General features: G+C 45.5%; 1 protein-coding gene across 4 annotated transcripts; it reads right to left on the reverse strand.

Annotated features, from left to right (window-relative positions):
• Positions 1-2960: 2960 nt before the first annotated feature.
• pdgfab (platelet-derived growth factor alpha polypeptide b) lies at positions 2961-23474 on the reverse strand. 4 transcript variants are annotated; one of them, XR_007881893.1, is made up of 7 exons: positions 22771-23464; positions 21497-21593; positions 16842-16976; positions 15415-15602; positions 6747-6873; positions 6039-6163; positions 2961-5336 (listed from the first exon to the last, which is right to left on the reverse strand). XR_007881893.1 is itself a non-coding variant. In XM_051387648.1 (6 exons), exons 1-6 carry the CDS (start codon positions 22831-22833, stop codon positions 5323-5325), a joined length of 627 nt encoding a protein of 208 aa, XP_051243608.1. In that variant the 5' UTR covers positions 22834-23443; the 3' UTR covers positions 2961-5322. The 4 variants fall into 4 exon arrangements, 1 of the variants encoding a protein (XP_051243608.1); XR_007881892.1 differs by having other exon boundaries at positions 15415-15605; positions 22771-23449; XR_007881894.1 differs by lacking the exon at positions 16842-16976 and having other exon boundaries at positions 15415-15605; positions 22771-23474.
• Positions 23475-24037: the final 563 nt, after the last annotated feature.

Below are 24037 nucleotides of genomic sequence, written 5' to 3' on the forward strand. Positions count from 1 at the left end.
CCAGGTTCACTTCAGTCACATAATACTCAGAGAAAGAACAAGTGGAGTACTTATGGATCAGTCAGTGAGGATTTCCAGGTTACCTCCTTTCAACCTCCACAGACACTGGCACAGTGAATTAAAAGAGATACAGACGGATTTGACCAAGAGGAAGTGGAAACTAATTCCATCACCCTACCAGTAAACCCTGTGAATTAGTGCGTGTTTATGCCAACTTTGGTGTATAAAGTTTGCCACATGGGAGAATGAGATTCTTTGTCTTTTGCAGCACTCAATACTGAATACCCTTGATGAGACTAAGCAAACAAATATCATACAGGATGCAGTTTTGCATACACACTCACGAAGAGTGCTGGTGCTGAATTGGAGAGAGGGGTTCTGTTTCCGCAGGTTCCCACTGAGGGGCCGAATAGGCTGCTGTCCATCTCCGGTTTATCAGCACGATCAGTCAGCCTCTTCCCCTAGGGGATCCAAAGGGTAATGATCTGGTATCAGAGCTGTTTTTTTTTGAAGCGACAGGATGGCCCCATCCTTGATTGTAGTCCAGACACGGTGACAGGTGATGGGACTACGACGTAGCATTTTAACAAAGTTCAAATAAAAAGGGCAAACTTCAACCCTCACGTTGTGTTCATGGGTCATTACCATTAAATTGTGACTGCAATCAGAAATCATGCAATGCTCAGAAATCCCTTCACACTTGGGATTATTATAAAAGGAGAAAAGAACATAATTAGGAGATTAGTGAGTATTCATGTACTGTATCATCTCTCCTGTGTTTCCATTACCTGTGTGTGGTGGGATGTGTGTGCGCATGAGAAAAACGTTTCTTAGGGACTGCCACCCAGGGGTGAAACCAGAGACCAGAACTCAGAATCACAGGCAACCCGCTTACCTACCCCTGTGCCAAACCCCACCACCACTTCCACCACCCCTCTCCTCAATCAACCCTTGCTGCCCTAATCCAGTGTTTACATAAAACGCTGGGCAGTAATGATAGCCATGAGACCATGGACCACCCCACGTCCCTACACACCCTCCTCTTCCCAACCGCCCCCACCACCTTCCACCGCTAACCCAAAGCTGTTTTCACAGGAGCCAAATACCTTAAATACATAATTAGCGGGGTCATTTGTGCAATGGGGGCCCCAGCGAGGGCATGAGCATGTCCGTGTGAGTTTGTGGGGGGCAGAGGGAGGATGAGGAGGGTAGCGGGGGCAGGATATGAAGACGTGAGAGAGAGGCGGACAAAGACGTGCATTCATGGCTGTGGCCCCGGACAAACTTGGCTGTCGCCATCTTCAAAGGCCACCTCTGCCTTTCCTCAAAACCCAGAGGCCACAGGTTGGGGCAGAGAGGAGAAACATAACAGGGTGACATGGAGGGAAAGAGGAAAGGGGAGGACGGGGGGAGGAAGAGAGGGGTGTAAGTAATGAAGCAAAGGTTACAAGATCTGTAATCTGGGAAGGAAATATTCGAGGCTGACTCTCAGGAGGTTGATGCCATAAACTAAGAATTAGATCTTAGATTAGGTTTTACATCCAACAATGTAAAAACATAAAATTTACCTGAGACATTTACAGTAAACATGGAAATGAAGGGAGATGATTAAAGCTTCACAATGCATCCGTCATTTAGTTACACCAGCAACATCCCCCATATGACCCCTGAACCCTGAACTCTGACCCTGTGCATTGTAGGTAGTCAAATCGCAGTTTACCCTCCGCAAGAGCCCAAAATTCCAGTGGTCCATGTTTCACACTGGGAGACCTCCTTTGTATTGTTCAACCGCGTGCGCACACACACACACACACACACACACACACACACACACACACACACACACACACACACACACCCAGAGCAATTTCAGCTGCCCTCTTCACACCTTGTCGGCCCCCTCGTCCCCCTCTGGCATTGTTTATGAAAGCATGTCCACTTAGTGCTGCCCTGTCTGCCCCCTCTTGCTGTGGTGCCGATTACCCACATCCTGAGTCCACTTCATTCCCTCTTGTCTTCATTTTTTCCCTCTCTATACATCCCCTTGCACTCTCACTCCTCTCTCCTGTGCTCCATCCTCCTCCGCCCTCTTTCTCTACCGTGACATATTGCTCTCTCCTTGCTGCATAGTGAGTACACGGCACACACTATACTGACTCCTCAATCCTTACTTCAGCCTTCCTTCTGTCCTTATGAATGAAGCTGTGCATGTCAGATAAAAACAATAAAATCACTCAAGCCTCTGCTCTTCCTTTTATCTTGACTTTATTCACTTTATCCTCTGTTCCACTGGCTTGCAGAGCTGCTGTCTCTCTGATCCTTTCTCTCTTTCATGTTTTGCCTTTCTTCATCTGGCTCCCTCCTGAGGTAATAAGCCGGGTGTATGGCCGGGAAGTGTAGAGGAGAGAGACTTTCATGTCCCTTAGCTCTGGGATTAGGGTGAGCTGCTCAGGGAAAAGTAATAAAGCCCCCAGCACCTACCGTCTGCTGCTGGTGGATCCTGGAATAAAGCCCAGCTCCTGCTCAGCCTGCAAGCCTGGAAAAGCTCACATTTCCTGCATACACCACCCTCACATCCAGCTTCTGTCCTGCCTACTGCAGCAGCACCAGCACATGTGGATTCCACTGTTTTGAGCTCACATAATCTATACATCTTTTACATTTGTGTGTATTATACAGTTATTTAGATAAAACTTAAAACAAAGTATGTTACTAATGGGGGAGCAAGTACAATTGTTTTGGTTCACGGTGCTCCCTCTAACCACTAGGTTTATTTTCCTCTGCTATATTATCCAGCTTGCTCATTTACTTTAATTTTTTTTTTTACCATAACCTCCCTTTGTGGCCATTAGACACTCTCTGTCTTTAGTGCTGTATGACATCTCATTCTCTACCTACATTTATCCTAAAATACCTTGCTTGAGACACAATGCAAACAAATTATGGGAGTCAACATTCAGTGAACATTTTCATAAGCAGAAATATATTTATTGTTGAAAACATAAATATATAAATTATGATTATTGCTGTCTTTATCCAATGGAAGCCCAAAAGAAAAGTAATAAAGGCTTAGTGATAGCGTATTGGCATTTTCTTTAATCGAATAGCTCCAAGTGTGGTCCCTGGCTTACTGACAACACTATCTTTATTGATGTAAATGTGAATGTGAACAGTGATGAAACATCAGGTTTATAAATATAGCACCAGTCAACTGATTGTTGGTTCATTCACAGGTGAGCTGTGTGTGTGTGTGTGTGTGTGTGTGTGTGTGTGTGTGTGTGTGTGTGTGTGTGTGTGTGTGTGCGTGTGGGTATATGCGTATGTGTGGGTGTGTGTGCGTGTGATGTCCACAACTCAGCAGTAGCTGATACAGCCATGTCACACTTTTCCTCATTTGACTTTTATTTGACTCACTTCACAGTGCAGTGACTCACTTTTTTGCCTTTGACTGAAAAACTTCTTGAATGAAAGGAGGGAAGACGACCATTGTTTTTTAACTGTCTGGGCCTGGTTACACATTCATCACTGTTACAGGAACTGGTAAGGAAGTAATTGTTCAGGTTCAGGCCAGCACTGTACTGTTTTTAGGCCACCTCAGAGCACTCATTATCATCTGTCCTGCTAGTATGTAGCTGCATAAGGTGTGAGCACCTTCACAGGGTGGAGTGATCAGAGATTTGTTCTCCTGTCAACAGAGGAGTAAAGCCTGGCTAAACAAGGAGCCCATTCATGCACTTGTCGATTTGCTTTGCTCACTCATTCACTCTTTAAAGTGGACTTTGCTCTTTGCAGGTACAACATGTGTGCTTGTGAAGCAGAGCGGGCGGGCATCTTTCTTATCAATGTTAGACTGATATGAGTGAAAAATAGCCTCACGTAGGACAGAAATCGTGTGTGAGGGCACACACACTACCGCCTTATACGTGCGCACCAGAGTTGCTCTAACATTTCTTGTGTGTCTGGCATGTACAAATTTTAATGTGATGTTTGCATGTTTGTGTGAATGGCAAAGAAATGATTAGGCAGTACTTATCATTGCTGTAGAATAAGCTGCAGTATTTACTATGAAATTGCCATGTTTGAGCCACTGTATCCCCCTCTTCACAGCTCTGATGCACACGGGCTAACAAGCACTGGTGGCCTTTTCTCCCTTTTTCTCGTATATTCCACCCCCTACCCACATTTTTGCATCTTTTCCAAAGGATTAAATACAGACATTCAACCACAACAAAAGAAATAAACATAATTCCTGCTTGGATATAAGTAAGCTTAATATATTTCATAACAAAAATAAAGCATCTTCCTGTACTGACTCTCACATCTCCTCCTTGCACACATATATCCAAACCATATACAAGACTTGACATCATTCAGATATACTGTAATATAATAAGAAACATGGATGACAAGAATAACATTGACTAAAAAAATGACATTGAGATTGTGATACTGATGGTTACAAGGAACCGGACCACACAGAACTCTTGCATTTCTCCAAAATCAAAACAATCAAAACATCTTTTTTGTTCTTTCTTTTGTACTGGAAGAGACAGAAAGCAAACGTCCACACGTATAAATAGTTTGTAAGTAGCGGCGCATCTTCCTTCTCAAATTTAACTGTACATAGCAAGTGGGCAAAGTCACAGACCACCAAGGGTCTCACAGAAGATTTCCTCTTTATCAGAGCAAACATCCCAAAACTCAAAATGTTTGATACTCCATAGAGAGTCTTATGGGGGTAAAAAAAACACCTCCATTTGTCTCTCTCTTTCTCTCTTTCCATTGTTTTTCCTATATCTTTCTTTCTTCCTTCCTGTGTTTGCAAGAGTCATTTAAACAGGGCACAGCGCTTTCATGTTTCCCAGCTGGAGGTCATCCACCGCTGTTTTGGAGTCTGAGCACCAGATTCCCACGAAAGCTTGATCCAACTGTTCCATAGCCGTTTCTGTTGTACATCTTGTTCAAACAAAATCTGTCAAAATGTTCAACACAAATCCCTTTCATCATCTCCCTTCGGCCTCTTTCTGCCCTGCCCGAGCTCTACGGCATCTTTCTCTTTCCTGCTTATTCAGGGTTCAGTTGTCTGGGTAGGTGGCGTACCACAGAGGAAGTCATCATCACTGGTTACTGTTTTTTAAGAAAAAGCACCTTTGGCATCTTATTTATTTTTGTCTCTTGTTTCAGTCTGTTGTCTTTACAGAAAAGTTAGATTTTTTTAACGAAGGTTGCATGGCAGTGGGGAAGAGGACTGAGCAGGTCTCCTGTTGGTGGGATTCTCTATTTAGGTCCCTCCCACGCTGAAGTCCCTTGTTCTGATTGGTCTCACCTCACGTCCACTGTGAGAGAGAGAGACAAGGCTGAGATTAGTATCATAATTTTACAGAGACATGGGTTGCATCATGAAAAAAAATAAAAGTTCGATTGTTGCATTTTGTGCCCAACTGCATCAATTTTTTCATGCATTTCAAACAAGCTGACACAACACACACAAGACCCACAATGTTCTGAATCATGTTTCTCCAGATTTCAAAGACAGTGATTAAACCAGGCATCATTATCTCCTGTCAAAATATGTGTGTCTTTTTTGTGTCTTAAGTAAAAGACAGAGAGGTAGACAAGAAAACTTTTTTTTTTTTTACAAACACCAAGTCTGTCTTTTAGTTACAGACAAAGATGAGAGGGAATAAATATTGTGATGACAAGGTGAGGGAGAGCAAAAGCAAAACATGGTGTCCTTTAAGCAGTGAAAAAACAGTGCAGCTGGTGTTGTCTTACTGTATAACACAACAGAAACAGTACACACAACCACATACAAGCACGACACTGTGACATAAAGCAGATGTATGTAGTGTGCATGCTCAGCAGGCCACAAAATCAGCATGCAGCATTGGGGCACAAGCAAGGTACTCCTTAGCCCTCCCTCTTCTCACACTGATTGGCTGTGATGTGATTGGTGATGGTGATTGGCCCTTTTTGTGCCCTGATTGGGCCAGTGCAGTGCCAGAAGGTAAGAGGACGCTCTGGTGCTAAAGTCCTACCTGTTCCCTTCACAGCTCTCCAGTGGACTTTGGGTAATGAGTGCAACTTTATTATGTTGCCAATAAATCCTTGCTGGGCCTTAGCTTTTTAGGTTTCCTTTTTTTACCTTTAGCCCTACGATGGCCTGAAAACACAAAGTCGGGATAGGAAGGAGGGTTAAAAGCAAGAAGCAGGGTTTATGACACAGAAAGAGGCAAAACAGCCCTGGGACAGAAGCAGCGAGTGCAAAGATATGACACACAATAAATACTTCAGATGCCTTATCAGCACACATCACAACGCTTATCTGCTCCCAGGGAGAGAAAGACTTCAGATCAAGGCACTGGTGGATTTACCTGCTGTCATGCCAAGCAGCCTTTGGACACCCTCCCTTAACACACAGACTCATATACACTTTCGCACAAACACATCCTTGCCTAACAAGGCACAAACACTCAAGCTTTGCAATAGCAGGTCACCTAACAGGTGTGTCTGTCTGTTTAGGAGCAATCATAGAAAAAGGTCATCCAGTGCAAAAGCCCAAGAGCCAGACAGAGAGAGAGAGAGAGACAATTAGACAGACGGAAGACAGCAGGAAGGCATGATGATGCATGATGACGTAGGGATGAGGGTGGGACTCAGCCATCAAACTGATTGAAAAAGGCGTTGCTTAACTGTTTGTGATAATGTAACAATGAGATATAATAACTTTGAGGGGTCAGATTTACCTGTTTCTGCGTCTGAGTGCTCCACCACATGATGCTGTGACGTGCACACACACTCCAGGTGGTCTTCTAACCGCACAAAGACCTCTTTCAGCTTGGGTTTCCTCCTCACATACTCCACCTTTGCTACCTGAAGAGAGGAAGAGAGAAAAGGTTAGCTACAGAGTCTGCTCATTACTCTTTGCCGTGTGTGTGTCGTCAATGAAAGCACACACTCTTTGCCCATCCGCTAACATCAAGAGGCGTAGCGCTGTGACTGATGACTCTTTCATAAACCAATTCATAAAAAACACCAGCCGTTACTTTGCCTCGCTGTGTTTAAAGTGTGACGGCAGCATTCCTCAGAGGTTGATGCATTGAGTTCTGCTTGTTGTGTGCTCTATGGGCTGTTGATCAGGTGTGTAAATACTGAATGGAGTGTATGACCCTGTCAAAGCAAGCTCAAACAATGGGAGAGGAGAGATGGAGAGTAGTGGGGAGCGGTATACGCCCTAAGGCCCAGGGAAGGTTTACACTGGCAGGAGAAGAGAGGCTGAGGGAGATCCCCCCCTGCTCTAGGCCTGGAGCATCCACATCCAGACAGACACACACCTAAACTCCTTCACCTTGTTCCGACATGTAGGCTGGTTTTAAACCACATTAATACTTCTTCATGGCTTAGGGAAAGTGTTGCTTAACATGTGCATGCAAGAAATACAGTTTACATGTTCTAATCTAAGCTGTAGAACCTCAGAAAGCGGCCTTTCCAATCTAACAAACACAAAAGCAATACAGGCATTCCTATCCTTCAGTCCAGCTAACACCCTCTCAGTTTAACACAACAGGGCTGACCTCCACTTCCCACCCAACAGCTAGTAATGAAAAGGACCAATCCTCGGAGGGTTATGAATAGGCTATGTTGATTAAAGCTTAGATGAAAGCTGAATAGAGAGGGTTGCATGGAGGTTATGATGATCTTGTTGTGTAACTCAGGGGAGGTGGCTACATGCTTTTCCCTTCTCTGATCTGAGTGCCAAGGGCAGGTAACCTCCCCATCCACCACTGCGGGCCTGGGGGCCACATGGAAACAATATCCCCTGCTTCACCAATCTTCCTGGTCACTGCACGAGAGAGGATATTGGCTGACAATCTCCCAGCGCTCTCTGGTGTTATGAACAACACCAGTTTTCCAGTCTGCATGAGGCTCACACACGCACAGACAGGGCCAAAACTGATGAGAGGCTTTCTTCCTCTATCCTGTGATGGCATACGGCCAAGGCTGGCTTTCACTGGTGAATTAGTCATGCAGACAAATGAACATACCAATCCCTGTCTGATAAAACAAAGTATAATGTTGACATTCACGAAATTCACACAGCTAGAGCTGCCTCATGTCAGTGCTGTGACAATGGCTGGAGGGTCATCTGGTGAGGCTAAAACTGAAAGCAGGGACCAGTGGTTTCACCAGCCACTCCTTTGCAACAGTTTCTTTCCATGGAGAGAGGAGAAAGAGAAAGAAGAGAGGGAGTGAAAAGAGAGAAAGCAAGCAGATGAGGTATGCAGTGAGCAAACAGAGGACAATGGTGTCTGGGTTAGTGGTGGTGTTTTTGGTGTTATCGGCCCTGACAGAGAGAGAGAGTGGGTGAAAGGCCCAGTGCAAAAGAAAGAACTGAGAGCAGGAAGGTGGACCATCACTCTCATTAGGGAAAGTGTGTGTGTGTGTGTGTGTGTGTGTGTGTGTGTGTGTGTGTGTGTGTGTGTGTGTGTGTGTGTGTGTGTGTGTGTGTGTGCACGCGTGCGCAAACAGAGGGGGTTATTTAAGGAAGGGGGAGGAGGAACTGACCATGATCATGACTAGCATAAGATGACATTCATGTGTTACCTATTAACATTTAGTTTCTGGGTTACCTACCGGGGCAATATATTACACTAACACTGACAGGATAGATAGAGAAGTTATCAAAGGCTTATTGTTATCTACCAAAGGTGCAGACTGTATCACAGAATTTCCCAGAAAACGTGCTAACACTGCTAATATTTAATCAAATTATCTGACTGAAAAGGAAGGGAAGAGAGAGAAAGAACGAAAGAAAATGAGATGAAAGATGCAGCTGTCTCTGCGGACGGCTCTGCTGCTATTGGTTACGGGAATATCCGAGCAGAGGGGGGTTCAGAAGAAGACAGCAGGAAGCCAAAAGAGACCCTTACTACTGAGGCTGATCCTAATGACACACACACAAATCCAAACTCTTTTGGCCAAACAAACAGCTATTGACAGAAGAATAAAGCGATGGGCCTCCTTGATGAGTGGCCCAGTGGTTGGCTTGTCTCCTTGCCCCTCACACAGCAGGCTTAAAAAAACACTCTGCAGGAGTTACTACACACAGAAACATACACACTTTCATATTTGAATGTGAATGTGTACAACTGTGCTATAATTCTTTTCAATCCGCCTCTGCTCTGCCCACTTTGTCAACACTCTCCTTCTATCTTGTTTCCTGTTTCTTGTGTTATGGGAAAGTGTTCACGAGAGAGGAATGGCGGTCTTCACTCCTACAATTTTCGTCCACATGTAATTTTTAGTCACTTCTTCACTTCAGTACAAAGAACACTGGCTTCCGATCCGGCGCAGAGTCAATGACTTCCCACATAAAACATACATCAAAAAGAGACCCCCATGCTACGACGAGGGGCCCCCACAGTCTCTTTGTATAAATCAAACTGTTCTAAACTCCCTAGAAAGCCGGGGCCCTGAGAAAGAGTCCCCCGAGCGGCTGTGGAATGATATCCGATCCAGAGGGTTGGGGTGAGGCAGGGGGCTCTGGGAAGTGCACCCCCTTGGTTTGTCCTCAGTGTCTCTGCGGCCCTCCGTGTGAAGCCAATTGTCCCGGTCGGGCTAATTGGTAATTCCCCAAGCACGAAGCCCTGATGAGAGCATGATGGAGGGGAAAGTTTTACTCCAGCCGTCCAAGGAAAACACAACAGGGATGTGGATGTACACCGCGGGCTATGATGAACTGGAACAGTGACAGAATTGAGCAAAAATACACAAGAATGTACATGTGTGTTTGGAAAATGGGGGGGTGTAAAGAGGCCGAGTGTAGTGGCAATTAATTTATCAGGAGGGAAATTAGGCAAGGGAGACACTCAGAGCTTGTGTCCTGGAAAAAAAAGAGCTCTTGTTGAGATTCCATCTGTCTGTCTGATTGTTTTTATGAAATCAAAGAAAGAAAAAAGGACACCCAGGAGAAAGGCGAGATGATCTGCTAAAGGGATAGGAAACCACAGAAGACGCAAAGAGACAACCTGCTGCTGCCCTCTACTTCAACCCCTCTACTACACACACCCACAAACACACACACACACACATCGGGTGAAACAGGTTATCGCAGGTGGTGTGTGGAGAAGAGAGGAAGCAAGGACAGCATTGCTCACAGGTCTGCAATGCCAAAAAGGCACTTCATGACACACCAATCTCTCCCCACCTCTCTCTCTGTCACACACACACACACACACACACACATTAATGTATCTCCAGATGTGAATAACTGTCTGCCCATGACCACATAGCGTCCCTTCCCCTGCAGAACTATCATGCAATATCAAATATCAAAGAATCTATGGATGTGTGATGTTTCCATTTATTTCTTCTCTCCTTCCCGTGTCTTTACAGAACACAGAATTGCAGATGTGGAATACAGTACTGAGCACTTAAAAGAGGGAAAAGTAAATAAGATTTTAATGAGAGAGAGCCAAAAAAGTAAGTGTAAAGTAAATGGCAGAGACTGACAGAGAGCTAAAATTAAAGAGTGGGAGATGGTTCTCTTGCAGGAGAGAGACAGAAAGAGTGAGGAGGGAGTGAACAACTATTTCACATAACAGACAATCAGACTCCAAGACTGAGGGGGGCTGAGCAGAGAAGAGAGGTGGAGGGTGAGGATGAAGTCAGAGGGGAAGAGCGAAAGGGAGGACAGGAGAGGAGGAGTGAAGGAAAATACAGAAATGAAGTAAAATATGATTAAAATACGGCTGCTACTTTTCCTGCTCACGCTGATGCATTCCAGCCGGTGTGGCAGTAGCCAAACTCTCCGGCTTCTGGCTTAGTTGGGACGCTCCCATGGTCTCTGACCCGCCCCGCAACCCCCACAGTGCACACCACACACACACATTTATACACACACTTAAACTCCCTCACCCTTCTTCATCTAGTAGGAGAGCTGAGTGAATCAAAGGGAAAAATAATTCACAGCTGCGAGGGACTTCAAAAAGGGAGGCCCCTCAGTCCCATCGGCCTCCCCCCACCCCCACGTAATCCACAGGACCCCTCAGACGATCATAAATCATGCTCACTGTATCATCGTCTTTTATTTATGAAACACCCCGTAAGTCAGGGTCCCACACAACCACAGGGCTACAGCTACTGCTTCCCCCCAACACCAGGATGTGACCCACTGTCGCTGAGGTAACTGTCATTGAGTGTGTGTGTGTGTGTGTGTGTGTGTGTGTGTGTGTGTGTGTGTGTGTGTGTGTGTGTGCGAGTGTGATGGGGTCGGGCCAGGGCCAGAGCAGGGAGATGTGTGGACCGCCACACTCAGCGCTGTGGCTATATCCGCCTGGCCTCTGTCAGCCTCCACTTTGATCCAGCAGCCATCAACACTTCATTACTCTGCGGCCCGTCTTCCTCTTGCTCCTGCTTCACTCAAATGGCCCTGTCCCTGCGCTGTGGTAGGGGTGTGTACCTAGCATCGCATAGAGCGCTCTCTCTCTCTCTCTCACACACACACACACACACCCACAAACAATCTCTTTGGGTTTACACAGATGTGAGCTGGTGACCCTCCACGACTTCTGCAAAATACTTGTACATATGCTTCAAGGACCATCAAAAGTTTCCAGCTACTAAACCAAACCAAATGAGAGAAACTGAACTTTATTGTTGGCAAATTATGCCATACTGATTTGATTAAGGCACCTCATGATGGCGATGAAAACGGTTAGTTCTCATGTTTTGCTTCTATTTTTGTTAACTGTGTTAATTTTGAAAATTAGAAAATGTAAATACCATTTACAGCACAAGTATTGTAATTTAGCCATTTTGTAAATTACTTTGTGGGACACAAGGGTATAATTAACAGCTCATTTATGCCCTCTCTTTATTTTTCTTTTCACTTTCTACAATATGAAGCTCTATCTAAGCTGCCCTTCACACAAGAATGGGACCTTGTTTCTGTCAACTGTATATTCGTGCAACAGAAAATACAAGAAAACCTCCTGGATTCCCTTACCTGAGTAACACAAGCAATTTAATCACAAATATCACATGTAGTCACTTCTGTGTCTGCTCATGTGGGTTTCTGAATGAGAAAGGGGCATATAATGAACTTACAGACCAAGCACTGCAGAAGCTTTAAGAGTTAATGAGTGAGAGAATGAGTGACAGCTCCATTATTTGCCTGTGTCATGGGCTGTTTAATCAGCCCCATAGGAAGAACAAACAGAGGGGGCATTTAGATCCACACAAAGAGAGTTACACACATTCATACACACAAAGATTAAAATAGAGAAAAGAAACGTGCATGTGGATGTCGAGATCACTACCAAACTCTCTTTCTACCACACACACACGTTGTATACTACAGTCTCTATAGTCCTGCCTGTCCAAAATCACCAGTTGTTTTATGAGTGAGTTCGTCTAGCAGGCCTTGGAGCCAAAAGCACTGAGAAAAGCATCAGAAATACTGGACACAGCTGCAGCCGTGAGCAAACAGAGAGAACCATGTGAGGAGGAAGAACAGAAGGAATACAGGAGAAGGAGGAGGCAAAATACAGGAGAGAGTATGAGAGAAGAGAGATGAAAGATTAAGAATCAACAGAGACAATGGGAGTTGGAGAGATTTTGTCTTGTGTTATCAAAATGTCAATGAAACACTAATTGTGACATTTATTTTCATGACATTGTATGTCATATCTGGAGTGTAACAACTCTAAGAACTAAAATAAATACTGACAAAATGGTCAAAATGGTCTGCCAGCCTCCTGTGATGAAACACCAAAGGAAAAAGAGACAAAATATGGAGAAATCACTTCGATGGAAAAGAAAGGGGAGAGCCAAGATGTTGGGACAGGGGGAGTGTATGTGGTGTCATTGAAAGTGCAAAAGGGGGTGGGTTGGGGGGGTGAGGGAGGAGTTAAAGGAATGCTGGGATTAAGGAGTCTGAATACATAAAAACTCATTAAGAATTCTGTTTGCCTCTCTCCTCTGTCTGTTTCCCCAACTTTCTGCCTCCCTTTCTGTTTCTCTTTCCATTTCTGCCTCTCTCACTCAATCTCTTTTATTAACACTGACCCATCTCTAAATGCCTAGCAAAACTCTTATCTTTACACCGCTGGCACTTACTGTGCCCTTCCCATGCCAAGCTATGCTGGCAACACAAAACAACAAAGTAAACAAAGTTTTAAAGATACACCTTTGACAGGGATGGACCAAAGTTTATAAGTAGTTAAAGAGAAACGCGAAAGAGTGAAAGGAAGGGAAAAGGGAGACTAAGAAAAAGAAAGAGTGAATTTAAGATCTGCCCCTTCTCCTCCCTCAGGCTAATCCTATTTAAAGTTGCCTTTTTTATTACCCCGCCACTGAACAGGACAGGCTTGTACAGTAGAGGGCCTGCACAGACCCGTTCTCTTTTTTTTTGGTCCATAGCATGAAAAAGGAAAAAGGGAGAGAAACAGAAGAGGGGGCATAAATAAATAAAGGTGCATTTGGACAAATGCATGGTGGCATGAGATGGAAAGAAACACAGTGAATGTGTTCTTTTCCCATCCTTGGCCAGCAGAAAGAAAACAGGCCAAGGGTAGACGGGCAACATTTTTAGCTTTCTAATAAACGGAGGGAGAAGCACAAACTGAACCCCTATTCAGACTAACTGCTGAGAGGACAGATAGAAAAAAAAACTTGGCATGAGACAATGTTTCTCACACACAATGTGGTGAATGTCTCCTGACCGGAGCGAGCCCTGACGGATGACCTTTCCAGGGATACAACGCCTCTCAGCCCCCCTTGCCCGCGGCTGGAACCGCATGGAAAAACGTCCCCCAGCAAAACCCTGCCCACCACTCCTGAAGGTCCCTCTCCAGTCTGTGCGTCCTCAGTCCTCAGTGTCATGGGGGGGACATGGACAAAGTCGCATGGATCACGACATTCCAGGAATAGCTGAATCGAGCCTTATAACGGCCTTTTCTCTCCATCCGTCCTCGTCACTGTGATCATCACAGACAGACAGAGCTCCCATTGAGGATGATAGACACCGACTGTCTGGCAGACAGAGAGACAGACAAGCTTGCATGCAGACACACAGACACACAGACACACACACACACACACAGTGTTGTGCTGTATATCAGAGCCTGACCGCACTATGAGTCAGCTTTTCTGACCATAAACCCTGTGCCCTGGATGCAGTGCCCTCTGCCCCTACAATGGCAATCTTGTCAGCGGTGTCCTCCTATCCATACTGAAATCTCCCTGACACGTGCCAGTGCGTAGGCAGCAGCAGGCGGGGTTGGTATTTGTTTTATTACTCTGCTGGTCTGTTGAGGCGGCATCTTTAAAACCCTTGATGAGGAGCAGAAGACAAAGTGATGTCCCATTGCCCACAGTCGGACAAGATTACAATGATTACACAGAACGGACAACAGAGTGCAGAGATAGACTCAAAAGAGGAACACAAACACAGTGAGAGTGTTCCAGACTATCCTGTTTATCCTCTGCTTGTCTCTTACTCTTACAGAACAGAGCACATAACTCCCATACCTCCAAACAGAGCCATGCCCCCGCTAAGAGTCTGTAGTGTAAATACAGCAGAAATACGACTCAGCCCCAGCCACGGTGTCTCCTCTGATCCTTAACAGAAGGCCGTGTTTTCGAGCTATCAATGCCAACAAGCGTCTGAGAACAGTGCAACCCCCTTCAATCCCTCTCTCTTTCTCTTTGTCACCTCGTCTCCTCCAGACTCCCTGCTTCCAGAAAAGACAAAGGGCCAAACAAACAGAGAGCGGAGGAATAGCTGTGCAGTAGCCAGTGACACTCAGACATTCTCAAGGTACAAGAGACTCTTTCTCCCTCTCTCTCTCCCTGTCTGTCTTATATCTGGCAGGAGCATCTCTCTCCGGACGACCCTTCAACAGATGTCCTGGCTGAAGGTGCCAACAACCCTCCCCTCCCTGCCCTCTCTCTCCTTCTCTTCCTCCCTCCCGCTGTCCTGGCACAGCCGCCCTGGCCTCTCGCCAAACATGGAATAGAGTGATGAGGAGAGAGGGTGGCGATCGGGTGTAATGTAAGGAGAGAGGGGAGGGGACAGTGGAGGTAAGGTGGCCACGATCTGGGTAGTGGCCAAGGAGGCTCAGAGGAGTGGGGTAGATTGAAATGAAGAGGAGCTGTAGAGGAAAGAGGGCGTAAAGTAGGAAAGGAGTGATTTATAACTATGATTTACTTACCTGGTGAGAGGGAAAACGGTGGAGATTTGTGTGAGGAACTGGGTGTGTTTGTGGAATAAATAAGATGACTATGATGTAAGTATTTTGTGTCTAACCTTGTAATGCAGTGATGACTTGGAGTGGTTGTTCTTTATGCATGCTTTTTAACAAGTCCATAAGCTTGCAGGCAATCTTAACTGCAGGAGTGCATGTTTCTTACCTTAACGGTGCGGTGGTGCTTGCGGGAAGGGTGACAGCGCATGTTGCTTGTGTTGCAGCAGCCCGTGCAGCGCTTCACCTCCACACAGGGCGGCCATATCAGGAAGTTGGCAGACGTGGGATCCACCTGGCTCCTGGGGATCTCGTAGATCACCGTCCGCGTCTTACACACCGCCGGGACCGCCTCCTCTACTGGAAGAAAGACAGAGAGAGGGAGGAGTCGAGTTAATGCATTTGGTCTTTGCATGAGCGTTCAGTGACACATTTTCCGAATGCGAGCGCGTGCTGGTGTATTGTTGTAATCCGTCCGTTTTTCATTCCCAGCTGCTTCACACATTCCTTCTTTGCTCATTATTTGATGACTCACTTGATGTGGGAGCTGTTCGCCTTACCTCAGATCACACCCAACCTCCTTTAAGGCTGTTAAGAAGACAAGCTATCCAAAAAGCTGATCTCATATCAGCTAAGGAGCTTTGGGATCAAGTCGGTGAGACAGAAAGAGACTGCTTCTTTGTTCAGAGCCCTCACTGGGGTTAATGCAGCGTGACTAGGCCAGAAAACCTTTATGTCCGCCGGTGGAAAATCTAATAATGGCCTTTGACCCTGTTGGCCAGAGTGAAAAGAGGAAGGCAGTAAGCATTCATTTCAGATTTAATGCTCTGACAGGCACTTAAACCTAAAGATGTGACAGAGAGTGTACAGTAAGATACCATTATGTCATAAAGATGATATGTGCATCATGTACAGAACGTGAAGGCTTTTGTGGACAGCTGCCAAAATGGTATACTGTATCATACACTTATGATACGGTGCACATACATGAAACACGACCAGCCACTTTATCCTGCGTTGCTTTAAGCGCTGCACTGCTGGGAGAGATGTGAAGAACACACAGCCAGTCTTAACACACACATCACAAACTACATGGTATTCTCCACGCCTCGATCAGATATCGTACCGCGTGGCGTTTTATGAAGAAATCTGACTGAGAGCCCAGGCGAGCTGCAACTTGAGCCCTGAATGCCTGGAATTTCCACGCTCAAGGATATATTTCTCTCCTGACGCGTGTGTCTTAGATCTGCAAGCCTCTGGCCAATTAAAAGGCTTCATGTCAGACGTCCTCGTCAACCTCACACACCAGTCTCCTTTCTCATGATTCCTTGATTGCCGTAAATACTGGGTAGATGTCTTCATTAGGGTTCCTTTTATCCACAAAAAGGCATTATAAAAGCCACTAACTATTAGCTTTGTTTGAAATGAGTGTAAAGTGATTGGTTTCATCTCCTGGGAACTCGAGTTTAAGATGTTATTTTTAGGGCGTTATGACACTGTAATACGTTGTGCCAAGTTGTGATGTATATACTGCCAAATGTAATCATGATGCAATTGAGGGGCAGTGTGAAGCATATAGTATTCATTCAGGCTTACCGATGCTCCTCTTGCGTCGGCTGTGGAGCTGGGAGCTCTTCAGGTCATTGTAGTAACCAGGATGACGGGAGTAGTTCTTATGGTGGTTGTGGTGCTTGTGGTGCTTGGGCTCCTCAATAACATCGTTTCCCGTACCTCGTCAAAACAGAAGCCAGCCATATTAATAATGTCACACAGAAAAAAACACAAAAGCTTATTCAACCAATAAACCAACTATGAGTCTGTTAACCGCCACTGCAACTTTGACAGCGTTGAATGACTGTGGTGGGTGGCCTCACCAGAAGGCTGCATGTGATCCACTATTGATGTTTTATATACCCCTTCCACAACAAACAATGTGTTGGTTAGTCACACGACCATAATGAGATGGTAGCTACGCGTTCTTGAGCTGTATGTAACACATGCTTTGATTCCCTGAAGGGCTTAGGGTTCCCTTTAACGTGCTGGCTGGCAGGCAGGCGGGCAGGTAAGCGATCGCTGATGATGACACAAATTGAGGTAAACAGTCCAGGGTACACCGGGTACAGGCAGGAGAGGCAGTTTTACACAGACTTCTGTGTAATTGCGAGCGTTGTGTGTCAGCCTCACTCGCTCATTTGGCTGAACTTTCCCAGCAGGAATAAAGTATCTAGACGCAGGTGAGTCAGCATGCTCCTTCAAAAACAACCAGCTTTTACAGACACACAAGGGACTAAAGTGGTCATTTGACAGGTGGTACTCAGCTGCCATTATCCCTGCACCTAATTAGTGGTTTTGTGTCTCTCATTTACCTGAAAATGTTTGCTTTTTCAATCATTCGGTGGCTTGGAAAAGTACATGTGGTAGCTTCTTAAAGCTCCCCAACTCCAGTCTAATATAGCCAGCTCAGCTTATTCACAGTCATGGTCATCTGATAAAGCTTGCTTGTTTTGGTCCCCACCCAGAATATGAGGTGGATTACAGAAGAGTGCCAGGGCAGCAATAAAACGATAAAGCTTGTTCGCAGGATACTGCCCTTTCCCAAAGAGCAGAGTCTGAGAGTGTTTGCTTAGTGGGTGGGTCTACCTGTCTGTACGTACAGCATACCCACCCACCTGGCTAATACAATCCTACACCTGTGCACTTAACATAAACACATGACTCGCAACTACACAAACTCCTCTCATTATCCTCCATAACATGCTAAAACCCAATGTACACCAGCACAACAAAGCTTAGCCACAGGCAAACACATTCCACTCATCCAGCTCCTTTGTGCTCTGACCAGAGTCATCTGAAGGGATTTCCTCTACCTATACATGGTCCACTTCTGGGACTGGTTGTTTATTTGCTTTTGGATGCCTTCTTTTTTGCAGGTCTGCCCTTCAGTGAGAGTTGAGGGAATTTCCTTCTAGCCTGTCATGCAGTCAGTCAGACAGCGAGTGACCCAGAACCAAAGGTCCACCGAACGGAAGTGTTGACGGCAGCTGGGGCTTGAAGTTAAGCAAAGGGCTGAGCGATCAGTCTACCAGGCCGGTATACCCACATACAGAGACGCACACACTCTCCAGTGCCTGACATATAGATGGAAACACACACCTAGACTGTCTGCACTGTCCGGTAGACTGTGACAGCTGGCTGATTTGATTTTCCTACCTAACAACCTTTTAACACTGCGGGTCACTGACAGCACTCCCACTGTGCCTCCTCTCACCCTGCCATACCTATCCCTCCCTTCATCTCCCCCTGTCAGAGGAGGACGGGAGTGAGGGAGGGCGTCACATCAGTGGCCACCCGGAGACAGCTTGTGTCAAAGCTGACAGGAGAAAGGGAGAGAGGACATAAAGAAGTCCTTTATAGACTGCAGAGACCTCTTTTCAGCACAATAAAAGGACCTTTCTGTTGGGTTTTTTCTTTACACTGAAAGGACGAAGAAGGAAAATAGGGAAATGGGGCAATCAGAGTGATCGGGTAGGTAGATGCAGGGAAAAAAATAGGTAAGATGAGAGAAATAAAGATAGGAAGGATAAAGAAAGGGTGTTCAAGAGAAAGGTGGAGCCTGCGGAAAACTAGAGTGAGGAGTCCAATCCATCCCGGTGACTCAGAAGAAATAACACGTCCGAAGCGTCATCAAACTGAGACAAGCAAAAAGAGGACAGGAGACAGTCTCTCGCCATGAATCAGGCTTTCATGACTCGCAAATTGCTCCCCCCATTACCTGATGGCCTCGGCTCCCTCCCTTTACTCCTCCTCCTCTCTTTCTTTCTCCCTCTACTTGTACAAATAGCCAACATGTTGTTGACTTGTTGTAGTAAGCGCCCCCATAATTCTCTCTCTCTGTCTCTCCTTTAGGAGTTGAGGTCATATGGTCAAAAGGTGCTCCCTGTGGGTGTGAAAGCAGGTAGGAATAACTGTGTTTTTGAGGCCCTGCAGGTTCATAGGAAGTGCTGCCAGCTGGAGGTAAACACGCTGCCAGCTTGTCAGAAACAAAGCACATTGCACAACAACTTGCGGCCTCTCTGACTGAAGTGCAACAAGGATACAGCCTCCAGAGTTCTCCTGCTCCCTCCTCCACCTCTGCCCCATGCCAAGAGTCAGGTTCCTTTTCCTGTCAAAGTCCTTCACTGAGGGAGATAAGAGCAGGCAGACAGAGGGGGCCGCCTAAGGAGGGAGACAGGGATAGAGAAGGGGAAAAGCGAGGGGAGGAGCACCTCAGGGGCCAGACAGCCATCTGCAGACTTCAGCGGGGTCATCTCATCTGTCAATCAGAGCTGAAGACACCATCCTCGCAGGACGTGTTCACACAGAGAAACAAGCCTGCACTGAGCAAAGCAGCACTAAATGAAACACACAGCCACGAGATAAGCCCTGCAGGCCTCCCCAGCGATCCTGACACATACGTCCTCACACAAGCAACACCAAAATAATCTTTGTCTCAATCAATAAATGCTAAAACAAAATAATCAAGGGTTTCCTAGATGTGCCCTTCAACACACCATGTCAGTCCTTGCAGGTGCTATTGTGTAAAGGTTTGAACAAACACCTCCTATTAGCCTTTCCTTTCTCCTTCCCTGGTTGACATGCTATGCCATGTACAGTTCAGCCTATACTGGTAGCTTTAGTGTCCTGGCCGCCCACAACAAAAGCTCTGAAAATACCCCTCTGGCTGGCGTCAAAGGTCTTTTAATGGGCTGGCCTGGGCCGCCAAGTTGGCCCTCAGACAGATTTATGTTCTCGTAATAATAATCAGCCTACTACTGTTACCCTGCAAAACATTCCTCTGTTTGAAGAAAGACATGTTAATTCAATTATAAACACCTCTTCTCATGCTAGAGGCACTCCGGGGATCTATTCTGGGCTCAGTGTAAAGTGGGGTGATCACTGTACTGTGGAGTGCAGGTTGGTTTGATTGTGAATTGATAAATTAAACACACTAATGATATGTAGCTATTAGTCCTAATTGATACGTCCATCAGAAAAGCAATTGTGTGGTTATACAGACGAATACTTGAGACTTGACTGAAAGACCAGTCCTAATGTTGCTTTGCTGAATATAAGTTTTGAGGTTACTAATGAGGTATGACCAATGAGGTAGCTTACATCATTTAGTAATTACCTATTTCCATCAACAAATCTTTAGGGGAGAGCCCTGAATTTGATATATAGCCAGAGCCTGTGTAAATAGAGGCTCGTGTGAAGGCAAACAGCTTCTTCCAGAGCACCCCTGTAACTTAATCTGAGACAGTCTGAGAGAGACCGGTCTTGCACCACAGAAGAAGCAACATCTCCAAGAACCTGAAGCTGAAGAAACCCGCCTGACCTGCGAGCCTCTGTCTCTGTTTACAGGGCAACATATGTGGCAGTCTGGCTGCTATAAAGCAAGTTTATTACAGCAGCTGTAAGAATATGCACAAATAAATGCCTGCCAGTGAAAGTCCATCTTTGTCACATGTGTACAGTAAAAGCACCTATCATGGTTAACATGTTATCACGCACACACCAGGGCTGGCACTTGGCAGTTCCCCTGGGTGCACAGATCCCTCAGCAATTTCCTGTACAGTGCTGTAGTCATGTACAGTCAGCTTGATATCAGGAGTCATACCTTCACTGATTCCCAGCAGATAATAATTTATGGAATGTGTCAAAACACCAGATATTCCTGTTTGTTCACTAAATCCACTAAACCTGCACGATTGGCAAAGCCTATACATCTTATTTAATCAGCTTCTGCCTATGTCAGCTGTTAGTGTATCCACGATTGATGACAGCATATTATCAGTGGTTTTACGTTGTTAATTATTACTCAAAATTCACATATCCGTTTAGCAAAAGTACTTCACATATTGCACTCTTAACAAGGGTCATGATTATTTTAGGTACGGCCTTTGATTGAGTTTATGTAATAGTTATTCGGCTTGACTTTTAAGTCATCACCTGTTGTCTCACTTAGGCAAATATAAATGGAAACTCCCCACACCAGATAATATTCTGGCTATCTTTAAAGGCGATTCCACAACGGAGGATTATTTAACAGCTAATAAATGTACTGCTTATGTAATCATGGTGCAGCTGTTTTTAGTATAACCCTTTACCGCATGCTGTTACGGCAACAACAGCAGTCTCACATGTGAGCAACATCTGGTGATACAATATGTAACTCAGGTGTGTTGATAAAAGTATCAAGAGGCAGAATTTACCTACGGAGTCAATGTCCAGTAGCCGCTGGAGGTCGCTGATGCTGTGGATTTCACTGTGGGACAGTCTGTCTATCAGCTCCTGGGGAAACTCCACTTCCTTTAGGGGGCGGGGGAGGGGATGGAAAGGGGGGCAAAGAAATCAAACAAGAGATGAAGGTTAGAGATGTGTCGGGTCAGTGGCAAAACTTTTTGAATTTATGCAATTTAAGTTTGCAGAGGGGAGCAAAGTTGCATTCCTGGAGAATAATTTATCAAATGATCCGTTTTCGGCACCCAATTAATTCTTAATTCTCCCTGTAAAATGGCTATTTAATTTTTTTTCCCATTGCCCGAACCTGATAAGCAGGGGAATGATTGAGGGGAAACCTATGATAAGAAAAATGAACTTGCTTTAATATAACTGCTGATTTGAGTATTAATTGGTAGCTGATTAAAATAGCTCCCAAATGAGCCCCCAAACGACTTTAAATATTGCTTCTTTTTTTCTTTTTTTCTTTTTACTAATCTTGTTCCTCTGTGGATTGGGAGATCTGCTCTCTAAAGGGAACCCCACCACCAGTCGGGAGACGGTCTGTGTGTCCCTGTGAACGGCAGCTCTCCACACTTTTGCACTTGTTGCGGTCTCGCAAGCGCCTCAAGCTGAGCGAACCGCGCAGCCTTACAGGAACAGGGCTATTTATATCGCCCGGAGCGGTTCCCATGAAAGCGATTAGCCCAACCGAAACGTTTGCCGACTTGGCTCGGGCTACTAACAGATTTGACACAAAAGCCAAAAATAACTGCGATATGAGTCCAAGTGCAGACCCGATGTTGGTTCTGAAAAGCGCGCAGTCACTGGCTCCTCATGGTAACTGGAGCTGATATGCTGTTTGTTCATTCTCGAAAAATGAATTCACATACTGTTCTTAAAATAGCCTCTTAGTCTAAACTCTAAACTACCCTTTTATTTAATTTATTTTTTTGTAAAGTGATTGGTATAGGTTCATTCAAAAGAAGAATTGCTTCAAATTATGTCGGCTCCATGCTCAAAATCTTATCTTCTAGCCTAATTACAGGCTTTAAATCAAAACTTAGAGCTTGTTGCTCTGTAGTTTTCTTTCTCTGGGCATCAAGTTGTGGTGTGTAGATGTTGGAGAAATGCGCGCTCTGTGGGAACTTTGCACCCTCACAGGAATAAAACCATGCACCACTGTGTGTGACAGGGAACCAGAGGGACACAGGCTATCCTGCCCCACGGGTCCCTCTCTGGCTGTGCAAAGTCCTGGTAACTTTACCTCAGAGGTGGCCAGCAGCAGGTACGTCGTCCACAGCAGGAAGTAACAAAGTGCGGCTCTCATCTCCCTTTAATTTAGATTTAACCAAGAAAAAGAAAAAGATGCTATTCTGTAGGAGCCGCGGAATCGCTCCTGGCCCCACAGGATCCACAACCATCCCCTCGGGGAGAGAAACAGGGGGTGTCAGAGCTGCTCAGCGGGCTCTGTCAGACTCGGTGCTGCACTTGCTTGTGACTGTGAAAAGCTGAAGAGGCTGGAAGTTGACTCTCGTTATTCACATTGGACTACGTCCTCTTGAACAAGCTCTGTGCGGCAGCTCGGCATAGCTCCTTAGGCGCAAGTGGAACAATCCCAAGAGACAAGTCTGACGCGCATTGCACTTGTCCTTCACCCTCTTAAACAAATAGGCTTCAAACTTCAGCCCACTTTACTGATATGTAAATCAAGAAACGCAGCTGTTCGAATGAGACAGGATTAAGACGCACGGCTATTTTTCTATGATAGTATTTAATAGTCCTAAAAGAATATAATCCAAACGAGCAGATCCTCCGAGGAAATCACAAGGGAGAAAGCTGTCCGTGCTGTGCAATCCAGAGCCTGTCTTGCAGCAGTCGGCACAGGTCCTTGGTTGTGTAGGACTCTGAAGTGAATGGAGTCAGAGCGCCTCTGAGCAGCTGGATATAGAGAGCCAGTAGCTCCGTGCCCGTTGCGCCTCCCCTCGCGTTTCGGTGATCGTGCATCTATTCAGCGAGGGGAGCTGGTTGGCTGGTTGGATGACTTAAGACTCAAGAGCATGTCCCCATCCCCCCCTCAACCCGGGTGTGTGTGTGTGTGTGTGTGTGTGTGTGCTCCTCAGCAGAGAGCCCATTCAGAGACTCAGGCTGTAATTGATATTGATTAGCACTGATTGGAAAGGATGCAAAAAGTGACCATTAACTATATAAACTCAGACAAAAAGCGTGAGGATGCTGATGAAGATGAGTCCTCATTGTGAACTATTAGGGATTGAATAAAAAATGAAGGAAAGAGGAAGTCAGTAATGAAATGTATATTGAATCAGTAATGGTTTATGATTTCTGGATGTAATCTAATTTGGTAGATAGATTTAGCAGACAACAAATTTAAAACAATGATCATGTTACTGATGATAGTGGTGACTCATGATGCCTCATGATGATGTGATAGTACAAGCTCTCTTTGTTTATTTGAGTTTAAGAACCCATTAGTGTATTATGTCTGTAATTCCAATACTTATATGTGAAAAATC

Source organism: Dicentrarchus labrax, unplaced genomic scaffold, assembly GCF_905237075.1.
Source record: "Dicentrarchus labrax unplaced genomic scaffold, dlabrax2021, whole genome shotgun sequence".
Classification (NCBI taxonomy): Eukaryota; Metazoa; Chordata; class Actinopteri; family Moronidae; genus Dicentrarchus; species Dicentrarchus labrax.

Coding starts and splice junctions, on each gene's coding strand:
- pdgfab (XM_051387648.1), bottom strand. CDS start 22,833: ATGAGAGCCGCACTTTGTTACTTCCTGCTGTGGACGACGTACCTGCTG. Junction 15,606..16,841: donor CCGACGCAAGAGGAGCATCG/GTAAGCCTGAAT, acceptor TCTTTCTTCCAG/TAGAGGAGGCGGTCCCGGCG. Junction 6,874..15,414: donor AGCACCACCGCACCGTTAAG/GTAAGAAACATG, acceptor TCCTCTCTTCAG/GTAGCAAAGGTGGAGTATGT.